Source organism: Numida meleagris, chromosome 1, assembly GCF_002078875.1.
Source record: "Numida meleagris isolate 19003 breed g44 Domestic line chromosome 1, NumMel1.0, whole genome shotgun sequence".
NCBI lineage: Eukaryota > Metazoa > Chordata > Aves > Galliformes > Numididae > Numida > Numida meleagris.
The window spans coordinates 73,057,229-73,072,988 of record NC_034409.1 but is presented as its reverse complement, the minus strand read 5'-3'; the positions used below and the strand labels follow the sequence as shown (position 1 = coordinate 73,072,988).

Sequence of the window (15,760 nt, the reverse complement as noted above, 5' to 3'; positions counted from 1 at the left end):
AATGCATTACTGTGTAGACAATCCAAAGGTCAGTCAAACTTCTAGTGTACAAGGGGTTTCCTTACATGAGGAAGGATGGGCTCACATTTTTATAGTGAGTCTCTGATTCATTTTTTGTAAGACAACCTCTCAGTTTTCTCCTTTTTAAATAGTAATAATAACAAAGAAACAACATTCAAAACCTGCAACTCATTAAAAAAAAAAAATAAAAATTCTTATTCTCTTTATTGTCAGAATATCAGCATCTTGCCTGGCCTGCACTATCTCTTTTTTTTTTTTTTTGCTCTATATATGTGCTAATAAATAAAAGGTGAGCAACATAGTAACACCCCTGATGAAAGAAGTAAACTCCTACAGAGTTTGCAGCCATTGCTTGCCTGTATAATCACTGAGTTCAGGCTTTAGAAATAGAAGTAAAAAAGCTATTGAGATAGACTGTCATCAATGGCATAAACTGGTAACTTAGTGATGAGAGCTTTAGTCTACCAGGCTTCAGGTAAGGAATGCTGAAAATTATCTATTCACAAAAATACTTTAAGATTTAAAAGATATGTGGGGTGAGCAGGCTTTACTGAGAATGCCAATCACTGCAATTGTGTAGAGAAGAAAGCCTCTTCTGAATGATCATAGCTCAGTAAATATGTTTATTTAATGGCTATAGTAATTTAAAAGCTCCTAGCAATAGCAAAATCAAGTTAAGTGAAATACTGCACACCTAAAAAAAAAAAAGGACGTTAATAATTGGACAAAGAATTTGTTCACTCAAGTTCAAATAGTAGTTCAGAGTGGTTTGAGCAAAGGTTGTTTAAGAACCAGTTTCCCTTTGTATGGTATGACTTGGCAATTTTAGCTTATTTGTGTGCCAAGTGCATTGTTCCTGGTTTTAAATATTTAGGAGCACATAATTGAACAGACTTATTTTCTCATTACATTTTTGTGGTACTAGCAAAGGACTTTATTATTTGCAAAGGATATTCCTTGTTTTCTTGCTTAAGAAATGAGTTGTATCTCTGCTTCTTACCTCTTTTCTCAGCTGGCCTCAACTGAATACGTCTTTCTAAATTAAAAGCAGCAGCCTTTGCAAAGGACAAAGTCTATAAAAAAGTAAATAAGAGAACTAAAGTAACTTGGAAACAAATCAGTAAGTCAAGATTAAAAAGTCAGTGAAGCTACTGTTGAGTCTAACAATTATTTTCAGCTATGTGCATACAGCTGTGTATTTCTCCTGTGTGGACAAGTTCTATCAAGTGAAGTGATTAAATCGTTAAAAGAGAGTTTGCAACTCCAGCAGCCCTGGAACTACGGAGTTGTTTTTTTTTGTTGTTGTTGTTCTTTTTTTTGTTTGTTAGTTCTTTGTTTTTTGTTTTGCTGCTCCCCACATAACAAATGTAGACTCTTGTCTAATTTCTTATTAGATAGGAGCATAAAACAAAACAGGGAGAATTTAAAAAAAGAACTAAAAAAAATGGATCAGAATATCTCATGACTCACTGAGGACAGTGGCAAAATTCCTATTGACTAAAACTTAGATATTTTCAGAAATAGTTCAGTAATTGTTCTGTAATTTTTTTCCCCTTCACATTAGTTTCCTGCAAAATGCACCCCACATGCAAGGACTATTAAGTATTATAAAATCCAGCAGCCTGAAAGAGGCAAGACTGCCAGTGCTCCATGTCCCCAGCTCTAGACAATAGTGAGGCTGAGCATATATTCTAAAAGGCACATATGCACAAATACATGCACATTCTCAGTACCCTGGCAAACACGAGCAAGTGTTTTTCTCTGGCTGATCAGTATGAAGGTCCTCAGTGGCCATAGTTACTTACTGTCTGGTAACTGTCATCACAACCCTGCAAACCTAGACTCAGGCCCTGTGACCTATGGTCCAAGTGCTGTTGCTGATGCTTAAGCCTTCGTACCAACCATATGCACCCACTAGAGAGCCTATCATCCAAGACATCACTAGAAATATCCTAGTGAGTCTTGTAGAACCCCAGGCTGTATTTCCCTAGCTTACCATAATGAGTCCTGCACTCTTGTAGTCAGTGACTCACCTCAGTCTATAACATGATCTGGAGAGCTGCTCCCAGTGACTCATTCTTGAAGGGCATAATCTCAAGTGAATGGAATCTCTCTCTTGGGACAGTTCCAGGTGTAGCCAAACCAGGTGCTATTTTTTCTCTGATTGAGTTACTGGGTTTCCTGGATGTGTCATCATTCCTTTGCATCAGCTTGCCCAATGTAGTGCTGAACCATCTTTTAAATTTGAGGCACCTAACAGAAGCCACCAGAGAAAAGGCAAATATTAGTCGGCAAGAGAGTTTTAAAACAAAGCATCTAATTGAAAAGAAACATAAGAGAAACCCTGTTCTTCTGTGGAATTTTAGGAATCACTGCTGTATCATTGTAGTACAATACATTCACACAGAAACAGTTGCCAGCCAGCACTGTCAGACACTATTGTTATTATTGTTTTTTTAACTTGATAGGTGTGGAAGAGGAATGTCGGCCAGTAAGTACCAGACTGCAGTATAAGAGCGTCAATGGATGTGTGGGTGAAAAGGAAGTGCCTATTTCTCATTGTGAGGTAAAAAATAAAATCACCTCCCTCCTTTGCCAACGCACATAGCTTACCTTGCCCACTTTTTCTCTTACACAAAGGGAACTTTTGGCTCCACTACAGTCTCACTTTACAGAGCATCAGGTTTTTTTTTCCTCCTTACTGATTCACTCAGACAATGAAAACCTCTTTGACACTTACTTCCTAAAGTAATTTGGTGATGTTGAATTTTCCATATTTGAGCCAGCATGAAAAAGAGGAACATAATCTAAGGTACAGAGACTCAGTTCACACTCCTTTGCTTGCATCAGAAATGAATGGCTCTGAAGAGGCTTCGTTAAGACTTTCTATACAGAAGAGAATTTTGATCTTAGTATTACTGAGGCTGATTTGCAGATTTGAGTCTAAAGTTAAGGACACATATCCTTCTTCAGGCTCTGAATTTGGCTTATAAGAGCAGAAATAGGTATTCAGATGCATGATAATTTAAACAGCCATTTAAACTTAAGTGCTATTATTTGACTTTTGTGCTCTGTAAGGTCTGTGATGCTAGGCTGTTGTGTTCTACATGTCTTGTGTGTTACCATAATTGGATTAGAAGATTGTTATTATAAAGAATTTTTCTGCCCATCACTCCTTGCAACTTGTAGAGCAATTTCCATTTCACACAGGAACATAGCATCCCTTCCAGATATTTCTGTCTCTCTGAGACTGGGAACCAAAGAAGACATCCTATTCCCTGACTGGTTTGTAGCAGAACAATTGCTCAGTTTGATAACAATGCGTCATACAACTACATGTGACCAAACTATGATGTACAAGGGTGGCTGCCGAGAACTTGGTTTGCACCCAGCCTTTGAGTATTATCTTTAGCTGATGCAGTAGGTAAAATGAGTCTTCAAGTTTCCCATGACTACTTGGAAAAAATGGGAACAGGGCATGAAGAGCACGCATGGCTAGGCTGTTCACATAGATAACTGGTGAAGGGCCTCAATTTGCTACACAAATCTTACTGCAAATGGAAACTTTAAAAACAACAGTTGCCTTTCATTAAAAACAAAAACAACAAAATGAACAAAACCCAAAAAACTCCTTGCTTTATCTCTTGTCTCGTCCACAACAAATCAGTAGTAGTCAAGTTTTTAGCCTGCAAAAGTACAGATTTTATTTTGTGTCCGGCCATATACTGAGTAAATACTTGTGCTATTGATTATAGTTTTTCTAATCTCTTCTTTCAAAATGCCATGCATATTTTTTTTATTAATCTCAGAAATAAGATTACAGAGAGACAAAAAGAAATGGACTCTGACGGAGTTTGATGTGGGGTATTTGTTTTTATATCATGAAAGCATATGTCAAAATCATTGACAGCTAAGTACAAATTAGAAAAGTGGTGAGATAGGAAGAACAATGTACAATAGCAACCAGAAAGACAACAGTGTATTTACTTAGCATGAAGAGCAAGAAGAAACATGGCTCAGAAATAACTGCAAAATTGAAGAGATTGTGCCTTGCAGCAGTTGGACTAACGCACTTTCTGAATGTGGTTCTCATACATACAGCTGAGGTAATAATAGAAAAATATTTATTAACTACCATTTTTGGTGTGCTTAGAAGCCAACTCGACAACCCTAGAAATCATTTATTTTTTATGAAGCAAGGCTTTTTTTTTTTTTTTCTCCATTACTAGTTCCTTTACTTTTCTTTGCTGTGCTTATGGTTGTGAGACATTACTCGCTGACTAGCATCCTACACTCTGGAATCAGATACCTATTTCTGAGTTCATGTTTTGCAGCAGAGTGCTGAACTCGAGGGAAAGAAGCCTATGTATGTTTTGAAGAACCTGGATTCTGATTTCACTGAACTCTGGCACTATTCAACTTTGGTATCTCTTTTTCTGCTTAGGGCAAATGTAGAAGCAATACAAGATACTCCATTCAGACAGAGAAATGGGAAGACGTGTGCAGCTGCTGTACAGCCATACAAACAACAACAATTACGATCCCACTCCTGTGTCCTAATGGCACAGTGGTACAGCATTACATCCCTTCTGCCTCTCAGTGTGAATGCACCTTGCGGAAGTGTACAGAGTGAATATTTTGAAGAAGCTCAATGGTTTAATCTTGGGTTTTATGATGAAGAACTTTACAAAGCAAGCCTAATTTCCTCTCTGTAGCTGATCTTATCCAGTAGAATTCTAATTGTATCAACATAGCAAACAATAAAACTTACTGGCACAACAGAGTAGTATTTTCTGACTGTTTTTGCTATACAAGTAATAAGCATTGTATTGTTCCTTCATATTCATATAGAAAGTTATTCTCATTAATACAAGAAAACACCACAGTAACTGAAACAGTTGCTTCTATCCGAAAAAACATATTCCAAAGAATTTAGCATTGTCTTTGGAGACATTACACTTGCTTTCTCCACTTTAGACCTTAGCCACACATAGTAGATATTTCATTTTTTGCTCTTATTTCTCCCCGCCTGTCAGTGAATACAGAGATTATAGTGTGAGACTTCACAGCAAGAGGGGAATGTTCTTGGTACACAAATCATATTGATTATGTCTCAGACAATCAAATATGTCTTCAATACAAATAGATTTTTCTCAATCTGAATGCAAGGAAATTATGTGCTAAGAACTTGTATACCATATGCAAATTCTCAGTACTCGTGAATGGGGCTAAGAGACAGCTCTTACCTCAACACTTCTGCAGACCGCCTTGAAGAAAAAGCTCATCAGTTATCTCCCCTTATTCCAGATACTAGAATGTCATCTGTTGCATTAGCTAAAAAAGAGTTCGTTCAAATGTGAAATTGTCAGGGGCAGATTTAATTTAGTTACTGCTCCCGGGGAAAAATTTGACAAGATTTAAATTTCATTTGGTCTAGTCAGATCACAGAAGAAAAAATATTTTCCAGGGAGTGATTGATGATAGAATCTAGTGCCAGTGAAGCACTTTTACTGAGAAATACTGACTTAAAAAAAAAAGTATAGAAGAGAGAACTGTTCATTTCATTTGCATTTTTTTGACAGACAAAAAGTATTTCAGCTTCTTGTTGAACTGAGTTAACTTCTTTGTAAATTAGCTGGGAGGTTGGGAGTGTGTTTAAAAAAAAGAAAGCACCGCCAAAATTTCCACATTTTTGTGATGACATTAGTAAAGCTCCAGTTCTACAAGAAGTATTCTTGAAATAATGGAAAGCTTATACAGAAGTCCTGAAGGATAAGAGTGCTCCTGAGAAGTCTAGCAGAATCTGTCAGGAAATCAGATTGTCCCTGTGCAGTTTTATGTTATCATCTATAGATACAGAAGGCATTTCAGGGGACATTGCCACTCTTATCTCACAGGTAACCAGGAGGAAAGTTCTGAGATAAGGAACCATTCCTCTTCATATGAATGTCAATTTCCCATGATTATATAGGTCAAAACTATCCTTATTTGCATAATAGGCTCTCTTTGTGAAGATGAGGATCATCTAGAAGAGTCCAGTGGAGGGCCACAGGGATGATTAAGATTGTGAAGCATCTCCCTAGTGAGGAAAGGCTGAGTCTGAACCTCTTCAGTCTGGAGAAGAGAAGGCTGAGAGGGGATCTCATCATTGTTTATAAACATCTAAACTGTGGGAGTCAAGTCAGCGGGGGCAGGCTCTTTTCAGTGGCAAGCATCAGTAGATAAGGGGCAATGGGCAGAAACTAGAACACAACGCAAGGAAGATTTTCTTCTCTGTCAGAGTGACAGAGCGCTGAAACAGGCTGCCCAGAGAGGTTGTGGAGTCTCTTTCTCTGGAGATATTCAACACCCACCTGGATGTCTATGTATGTGACCTGCTGTAGAGAATCTGCTTTAGCAAAGGGGTTGGACTCTAGAAGTCTCTTCCAACTCCTGCAATTCTGTGACTCTGTGAAATGCACAACAACTCCAGAGAAAAAAAAAAACAACAAAACACGTCCTTATTAGCAGCCTCCTCCCTTACTGCAGTAGATCCGTCACCACTTTTCCTCCTTGCGTTGTAGCTGCCTCTGGATATTGAGCATCCTGACAGATGGATTTCAGTCTCCCAGGTAATCAGGTGCACAGAAGCTCATCTGAAACTGTATGTAAGTAAATGTCGAACATCGGAGCCTGTAACAGAGAGGACCAGAGCAAAGGAGCACATAGATGGTATAAGGCAACAGCTTCATCTTCCCGTTGCCATTACTTCATTTCTGTTAGGGCCTTCACCTAGACTGACCTTTTTTAGCTTGCAAAAGCTGGACGGATTGCAGTCTAGGGCTTCATGGGTTCAGATAGGTCTTCTAAGCAGATAATTGTATAAGTCAAGCACTATTTTATCTGCATGGGAAGGACACACAAGGACATTCACAGGACAGAGATGGGGCTACTGTCTTCTGCAACCTCTGAAATATCAGATGAGTGTAGCTAGTATTTTCATTATCTGCAAAGTGGATAGATAATATTTCATTAAAGGTCTGTCCAACAAACAAGCAAACATTCCTGTTTTTGTTACATCTAATTAATTTAACAAGAAATGTCTAATGAATCTAATGTTTTAGGGAGAAACAAACTAAAATAAAAATGTCAGCCTTCTAACTAGAGCAATTTTTTTTTTTTTCAAGGAGAGCTAAGAGATTCATTGAAAAAATGATTTATTGTAGATTCAAACTCACAGCAACTGTAGTTCAACTGGAACAACAGGGCTATATTAAAACTTTATACCTGTTCAAGAATGACCCATACTACATGGCTTTTCTTACCTTCCACTGCTGCAAATTTACTTTCATGTGTATGAAAGTAATGTATGTGCCAGTATATGAACTAAAGTAGCCATACAGTAATGAGAACTTAGTGTTTTTGTCTTGTAGAATAGAATTCTATGAACTTTTGTAATCAATGCTTTTATTTATCAGGTCTAGCTAACGCATATGCATTCCAAGCAAAGCCAAGGTACTATTGTTCTTGATGTACAATTTCAGAAGAAGCATCTCTCTTGAAAATTATTTAATAGAAACAGACAAGAGAGAAAGAGCATGAGGAAGAAAATGTTATAGCATCTCCCTTAATCCAGCTGGTGACTGGTCATGAGTACTGTTCCTCGGGGGTTGGTACTGGGGCCTGTCCTGTTTAATATCTGTATTGATGACCTAGACAAGGGGAGTGAGTATATCCTTAGGAAGTTTGCAGATGACAACATGTTGGACAGAAGCGTTGATCTGCTTGGGGTAGGAGGGCCCTGGACAGGCTGTATTGCTGGGCTGAGTCCAAAGGGATGAAGTTCAACATGACCAAGTGCTGAGTCCTGCACTTTGGCCACAACAACGTCACGCAATGCTGCAGGCATGGGTCAGAGTGACTGGAAGACTGTGTGGAGGAAATGAACCTGGGTGAGTTGGCTGGCATTCAGCTGAACATGAGCCAGCAGTGTGGCCAGGTAGCCAAAAAGGCCAATGGCATTCTGGCTTGTATTAGAAATAGTGTAGGCAGCAGGACCAGGGAGGTGATCATCCCCCTGTACTAAGCTCTGGTGAGGCTGCACCCTGTGTACTGTGTTCAGTTTGGGGCCCCTTACTACAAGAAAGACATCCAGCCCCTGGAGTGTGCCTACTGAAGGGCAACAAAGCTGATGAAGGGTCTGGAGCACAAGCCTTAGGAGGAGTGGCTGAGGGAGCTGGAATTGTTTAGTCTGGAGAAGAGAAGGCTCAGGGGAGATGATATTGCTCTCTGCAACTACCTGAAAGGAGGTTGTGGTGAGGTAGGAGTCAGCCTCTTCTCCCACAAAACTAGTGGTAGGACTAGAGGAAGTTGTGCCATGAGAGGTTCAAGGTGGATACTGGGAAAAAATTCTTCCCTGAAAGAGTGGTCAGGCATTGGAACAGGGCTGCCCAGGGAGGTGTTAGTCACCATCCCTGGAGGGATTCAAGAAATGTTTAGATGTGGTACTTAGGGTCATGGAGAAATACTGGTGGTAAGTAGGCCTACTAGATGATCTTGGAGATATTTTTCAACCTTCGGGATTCTATGATTCTATGAAACAAGTTTGGATTCCTTCCCTACAGGTTACAAGTGCCTTTTGCACAGCCCAGTTTCACTGTACAATTAACACTTACCTGCAGAATCCAGGCTTTGATAAACATTGTCCAACCCCTCCTTATGGCAGGGTACATACACCTGTGTAGGCAGAGCTTTGTGTCCGCAGGGCAGCACCTGGCTGCACATTCCTATACTCCCTCAAAATTAATCAATATGACTTTATGTTTTGGCATTTAGTTGGTGCAGTGTATAATATGTGTATAAAATCACATAATTTTCAGAAAATTTTCATTCACCTTTCCCAGCGGGAAATGTATACAGAACAGTAGCTTTAGCATTTATCCAGGGAGAAGTGTAATGGGTTATGAAACACTGAGGCCTAAAAGCAGTTCTACAGTTGTTTTCCATGGAGTATTCTCTGGTCTCAATTTGTTACATACTTGAAGCTCTTTGCCTGAGAGGAGAGGCTGAGAGAGTTAGAGCTATTCAGCCTGGAGAAGGCTCTGGGGATACCTGATAGCAGCCTTTCAGTATCTAAAGGGGGCCTACATGAAAGAAGGGGACAGACTTTTTAACAGGGTCTGTTGTGATAGGATAAGAAGAAATGCTTTCAAACTAAAAGAGGGGAGATTTAGACTGGACATAAGAAAAACATTTTTCATGATAAGGGTAGTGAAGCACCACAGAGGTAGTGGATACTGTGTCCCTGGAGACATTCAAGGCAAGGCTGGACAGGGCTCTGAGCAACCAGATCTAGCTGTAGATGTCCCTCTTCATTGCAGAGGAGCTGGACAAGATGACCTTTAAAGTTTCCTTCCAACTCAAACGATTCTATAATTTTATGAAATACAGCTGTACACTTGTATGGTTCTGGATATTTAATGTACATTTAATGTACTCATCTTCCCTTACAGAGGGATAAACTAATTGTTATTTCTCTGCTTTTGTCAGGGTTAAAATGTAGTGCAGAACAGTTTTACTAACCTGTTAAGATCTAGTCAGAAATCCTTGACCCCCCTGCCCCCCTGCCTTTTAAGTAAAATCAAGAATGTGATATGTGAGTAGGTTACAAAAAAAAAAAAAAAAAAAAACTGATAAGGTGGCACTTCAGTTGAGCTGAAGTAAACAAATTAACAGGGTGTAATTTAGTCTCTTCAGTCTGCCTGAAACTCTTTCATTAGAAGGACAAACACCCAGTTTCAGCCAGCACACGTATTTCTTTGCCTTCCTGGGCAAGTTTTACAGCACCGGGGCCGAGTATTGGGGCATAACAACTTTCACTGCTGCCCATATAAACTCACTGTCTGTGATAGCTTAGTTGTGGTATACACGGGTGACTTGGATCACGCTTCTCTCTGCAATATGAATGCCTACTATTCATGAAGCTCATGACACAATATGCAATCCCAGTTTGCATGCCACTGGAAATACTGTACTTTATTGTCATTAAACAAATCCACATCCCCCTCTTGCACTAAAAAAAACCTGTTGTAGTGTCATAGATAAACTTGAAAGAAGAAAAATATTTGAATGCCGTATAGTTACATCTTCTTCCAATTATCATTAACAAATATGAGTCCTTTCTCAGAAGGTCAGCAACAACTTTACTCCCAACACATTGTTTAAATCAAAAGGTTGAAGCTAGCAAGTTTGATCACCTGGTCTTATTATATACTTGATTACAAAATAATCCCCTGAATTTTTCATGCAAGAATGGCAGTGCAGCATCCAGGCAGTAAAGTAACTTGAGTATAGCTGACATACAGCCTTATAAAAATCTTGCCACACTCACCTCCCATATAGAAGCACTGCAAAGCTTTGGAGATATAGAAACTCCTACTCGTAGAAACCACACCCAGGAAATTTTTAGTCCTTGAAATAACAGTTTTCTGGGCAGAGCTGAGTATTGCAGAGCCCCATTTTCTTTTTTTTCCTTCCTCTATTCAGCTGCCTTCTGAGGGGTTAGGACTAAATAAATTGTTATGTTTCTTGTTAAGGTATTATGGAGTATGAAGACAAGATGCTGAAGTTCCAGCAGAGAACTGCAATGGCTTCTCCAGTCATAGCAGTTTTGCCTTCCACGCCCCCCTTTTTTCTGTGATGGTAATAACCAAAACAGAAGGTCTGGCTAATTAGTTTCAATCTGTGATTTGCTTAAAGCGGGATCAAGCCAGAATGGAAATAGCTGCTAGCTTGACACAGCTTAAGGTGGTGCAGAAACAGATTGTGCACAAGATCAGTATAGCCACATCCTATTAGCGCTGCTGCAACTTCCAGCCAAACCTCTCAACAGCATGGAAACTCATGTACCTGGTAAGTTTATTCTCTGCTTCATTGTTAATTGCTGCCTATGAATCTGAATAAACAGAAGGGGCATGGGGAACAGAGAAGGGATTACCTGAAAGGACTTCAGTGTCTTCTTTCAGGGCATTTTAAAAAAAGAAAAAACTATACATAGTAAAAAAAAAAAAAAAAATGTGGCCCAGTTGTTATGGTTTTGTGATTTTTTTTGTTGTCGGTATTCCACATCATTACATCATGTAAGGTACGGGCAGTTAAAGGGTTAATTCCCCGGTTACTGTAAACTGCCTTTTTTGGTGTGGCCCTCTGAGGGGGAGGGGAGGAGGTGCACTCCCCAGGGGTCTTTGCGGGAGAGGGGGTGGTGAAGCCACGTGGGAGACGCGGGGTCTGTTCTTCCGAGCCTGGCGGAGAAGGCACGTGGTCCTCCTGCATTTTACTGTGTAAGATTTTCAGCCTGTAAACCCTCTATCATAATTCTACTAGCCTCATTTTGATATATTTAGTAAAATTAGTTGTTCCTCCTCAGATCGGTGCCGCTGTTTTTTTGTGTTAGATCCGTCTACGGGTCCCCCTCTTCCCAGGTTGCGGCTCCGCGGCTTCTCTGCCGCTTTAGCCGCCGGACCGCCCGGGGGCTGGCTCTTGTCGCCGGCGATTTTTTTTTCTTTCCTTCCTCTCTTCTCGTTTTTTTTTTCTTTTGGGCCTGTCCCCCCCCTTGTCACGGACGCAGACCCTTAGACAATACCGTGACACCAGTCTACATACAGACAGCTCAGAGACAAAAAATGCAGTTTATTTCTTCTAAAGTCCCAGGATTGCAGCTGCGGAGAAGCATCATGATCCATTTGGAAAAGACTGTCCTGAGGGAAATGCTGAACCTCTACTGCTTTTCTCTACCTTTGCCTTATTTCAGTGCAACCTGTGGAAAGAGCAATATTTTTGTATTAGAAATCAAGGCCCAGAAGTGAGCTTTTAGTTCCTATAGGCAAGGAGTCTGCTCAGTGTTTGTAAAACCTTTTGTGCTTCAGTTCCTAGCATACAAGTTTAGAATGATGTTCCATGATAATACTGTGGCACTCTACTGCTACAGATGAGAGCTCTGTGGTTGTTCCCAGGTTAGCTCATTCTGGGACTTGTAGCTCTGCTGTGAACTCTGAACTATCACGAAGCTCAAGGAGTCCTGCTTCATCTCTGATTTCCCATCCTGTGCTTTTCATAAAATAACCTGCATACAAAGTCACAGAGTGCAAGCAACCATTAGATTTATGGCTGGTCTTTGTAATGTTACTTCAGTGCCCCTTTACTATCCCTGATCCTTCACTGTTTGAGTTAGCCCTGATATATGCTTAATGTGGGAAAAATCAGCTGCTTTCTATAACCTCTATATTTAAAGAAGAATTAGGAAAAAGAAAAAAAAAAAAAGGAAAACAAAAAAGATCAGAGCCTGTGAAGTTTTACACACAACTTATTATATAGATACAGCTCAATTAGGTCTTCAGTTAATGCTACTACTCACAAAGTGGCTCAGATTTTAGTTTGTACTTTTTGCTTCCCACATCTTTCTCCACAGCTCTGCTCTGTTTCCTGCATTCTCCGTCACTGATGTTCATATTCTTCTATCCCTTAAAAGACTCTCAGTCTCATAGTATGTGCCAGAGGCAAGTGAGTACCTCCATTAACTCAGGTGTGTTCTTCCTGATCCTAATGCCAGAGGTGAGGGCTCCTGTATATAAAGGTCTACCAAAGGTGTGCAACCACATGCTGTTACATTTGTGCCTATGACCAGAGTTATTTGGGCAGGTCCATGCCAGCAAGGATCTGTGTGACCACTTTCTGGCTACTGTCTGTCTGACATGCTTCTATGTCAGACCCTGACAACTTTGACCCTGATCCTGACTCAGACCTTCTGCTCTGCACCATGCTGATGGTGTCACTCACTTCTTTGCTCCATCACAGTCTGCTCCCAGCTCACCTTCCACTTGTGGAGCAAGTGTAACTTGCTGCTACCTGCTACACTTTTTCTCCTTGGATGCCTTTATGAGTATTCTTATCATTTGTATCAGTAACACTTCGAAGAATCAGTCATCTCCTTCTATGACCAAGTGACCAGCCTAGTGGATGAGGGAAAGGCTGCCGACATAGTCTACCCGGACTTTAATAAACCCTTTGACTCTGTCTCTCACAGTATTCTCCCAGAGAGGCTGTCAGCCCATGGCTTAGACAGGAGTACTCTGAAGGGTAAAGAACTGACTGGACAGCTGGGACCAGAGAATGGTGGTGAATGGAATTAAATCCAGCTGGCAACCAGTCACTAGTGGTGTTTCTCAGGGGTCAGTATTGAGGCCAGCCATGTATATCTTCACTGATGATCCGAACAAGAGGACTGAGTGCACCCTCAGTAAGTTTGCAGGTAACACCAAGACAGGTGGAAGTGTTGATCTGCCTGAGTGTAGGGAAGTCTTACAGAGGAATCTGTGTAAGCTGGATTGCTGGGCTGAGACCGAATGTATGAGCTTCTGTACTTCGGTTGCAATAAGCTCATGCAATGCTACAGGCTTGGGGCAAAGTGGCTGGAAAGATGTGTGGAGGAAAAGCATCTGGAGGAGTTAGTTGACAGCTGGGTGAACATGATTAAGCAGTGTGCCCAGATGACCAAGAAGGCCAACTGCATTCTGGCTTGTATGAGAAAAAGTGTAGTCAGCAAGACTAGGGAGGTGATGGTCCCTTTGTAATTGCTGAGGCCACACTTCCAGTACTGCATTCAGTTATGGGTCCTTCACCAGAAGAAAGACACTGAGGCCCTGGGACATGCCCAAAGAAGTACAGCAAGGCTGGTGAAGGGTCTGGAGCACGTCTTATGAGGAGTGGCTGAGAGAACTGGAATTGTTTAGTCTGGAGAAGATGAAGCTCAGGGGAGGCCTTATGCTCTCTACAACTACGTGAAAGGAGGTTGTAACAAGGTGATAGGACAAGAGGACATGGCCTCAAGTTGCACCCAGGGAGGTTCAGGGTGGATAGTAGGAAAAATTTGTTCTCCAAAAGAGTGGTAATGCACTGGAGCAGGTTGCCCAGGGAGGTGGTAGAGTCACTGTCCCTAAAGGTTTTCAATAAAAGAGTAAATGTGGCACTTAGGAGCATGGTTAGAGAGTATAGCAGTGACGGGTTAATGGTTGGGCTAGATGATCTTAGTGGTCTTCTCCAATCTTAATGATTCTACGATTCTATAAGAACATAAGAGTATGCTGCCACATTTCCAGAAAAAAAAAATTAAAAAGAGATTGAAGAAAATGCATTTTTTGAGGAATGGAATCAGACTTTCTGGTCCACATACTTTAGATAGGGTATGGTAATGGGAGTTTGCTTTTCATTTCTAGAGATGCAGGATCTGGCACATAGCTTGCATTTCAAGAATTATCATTCAACTTAATGTGATGTGATTATAGTATGATCTGCTTTGAAATTTAGATGTCAGCTACAATATATTGCATTATTTCTTCCAGGAAGAGAGTTTCCTTGTCTTTATAATGGAATAATGTATCTTTCAAGGTTATTCTTATCACTACTTCTTTACAAACGGTGTGCGTGAACTGCATAGTGGAATACGTGAATCAATGAAACAATGGCTGTTTTGAAGATATGGCTTGATTCTTGGGGGTTGCAGTGTGTAGCCAGGAGTTATATTTGATAATCCTTGTGGGTTTCTTTCAACTCAGGATATTCTATGATTCTCTGCTTTTGAGGTAACCCTGAAATATTTGGAGCATTATTTTTCCTGAAGTTCAGATTATATGCAGGTGTACTTACTCTCTTTTTTGCTACCCTTTCCTTTCCTCCATTGTGATATCACAACACGTATCTGTGTGGAGTTGATGAGGTGACATTATTACTTGTCTCACATGTTTTCTGAAAGTCTGTCTGTAAGCTTGATCACTTATGTCCAGATAACAATGTTCTAGGTTTATATACACTATGCACGCTCAATTGGTGTTCAGCTGTTGAACCAGGCGTCCACCATCAGTTATTTCAGCACCTAGTTTGATTCAGTATTGTGGTCACTATCTATCAAGAGTAAGGCACTGAGCGTAACCAGTGCTGAGCTCATTATCGACATGAGCCAAGCCTTGGGAGAAACAGCCAGATCAAAGGAGGAAACACAGGCAGGAGGAAGAGGTGGGAACTAGGGACAGAAGATATCATTTTTCAGATTTGCCACTTCTAGTTTCTACCAAGAGACAAGAGATCTGGATTTGCAGCCTGCAGCTTAGGAATTTATGCAGATATCAAAGGGCAAAGAACACCTTTTGAGAGGAAAGTACTGGCTTAAAGTCTTTGGCAGCCTGTGTACGTTTGCCTGACTGGACCTTGTTCTAACCTTGCTTAAATGCCACATCCTGACCTTCTGGAGCACTCAGGAATAAGAATCTCTTGGGTAGAGATCAGTATTTCAGTTGAGATATCATGTTTATATAGTGTTTCCCTGGATATATGGATGGTAGCTGATGACTATTCAGTTATTTCTTCTTCCTGGAGAAGACAAAAGTCCTTAATAGAGAGACATGGTTCTTCATCTCTTTAAACACAGAGGGGCTAGACATATGGGGTAGATAGGTCATCTGTTTGGTAGAATACACTAATGCTTGAAAGACTGAAAACACATTCACTCACACGTTCCCGGGTTTCGGCACCACTTGAAAACACACTCATACACGTTCCCGGGTTTCGGCACCACTTGAAAGCACACATACACGTTCCCGGGTTTAGTTCCCGGGTTTCGGCACCACTTGAAAGCACATTCACACACACACACAGACACACACACAATAGCAGCAAGAAAAGCTTTTTTTATTCAAAGGTATAGCATTAC

The 15,760-nt window shown here is 40.6% G+C and overlaps 2 protein-coding genes and 1 long non-coding RNA gene across 9 annotated transcripts in view; 2 read left to right on the top strand and 1 right to left on the bottom strand.

The window, feature by feature from the left end:
* The window catches only part of VWF (von Willebrand factor), a 159,801-nt gene extending 154,997 nt beyond the window's left edge, over positions 1 to 4,804 (top strand). For both annotated transcript variants that reach the window (XM_021393568.1, XM_021393577.1), the window contains exons 51-52: positions 2,490 to 2,587; positions 4,466 to 4,804. In XM_021393568.1, the coding sequence (XP_021249243.1) occupies positions 2,490 to 2,587; positions 4,466 to 4,654 (287 nt within the window). In that variant the 3' untranslated portion in view covers positions 4,655 to 4,804. The remainder of the gene's footprint in view (positions 1 to 2,489; positions 2,588 to 4,465) is intronic.
* On the bottom strand, positions 1,783 to 10,528 carry LOC110397417. Of its 2 annotated transcripts, XR_002437761.1 has the most exons (5): positions 10,391 to 10,528; positions 6,803 to 7,006; positions 6,375 to 6,693; positions 5,268 to 5,355; positions 1,783 to 2,274 (listed from the first exon to the last, which is right to left on the bottom strand). It is a non-coding gene; the product is annotated as an uncharacterized LOC110397417 (long non-coding RNA). The 2 variants fall into 2 exon arrangements; XR_002437759.1 differs by having other exon boundaries at positions 5,268 to 6,693.
* The window catches only part of ANO2 (anoctamin 2), a 245,212-nt gene continuing 239,968 nt past the window's right edge, over positions 10,517 to 15,760 (top strand). For 2 of the 5 annotated variants that reach the window (XR_002437744.1, XM_021393632.1), the window contains exon 1: positions 10,526 to 10,911. Coding sequence is in view for 4 of the 5 variants with exons in the window: in XM_021393632.1 (XP_021249307.1) it covers positions 10,893 to 10,911 (19 nt within the window). In the remaining variant the exon portion in view is untranslated. Of the gene's footprint in view, positions 10,912 to 15,760 lie in introns of all 5 variants that reach the window. The other 3 variants (XM_021393618.1, XM_021393589.1, XM_021393601.1) reach the window with 3 other exon arrangements.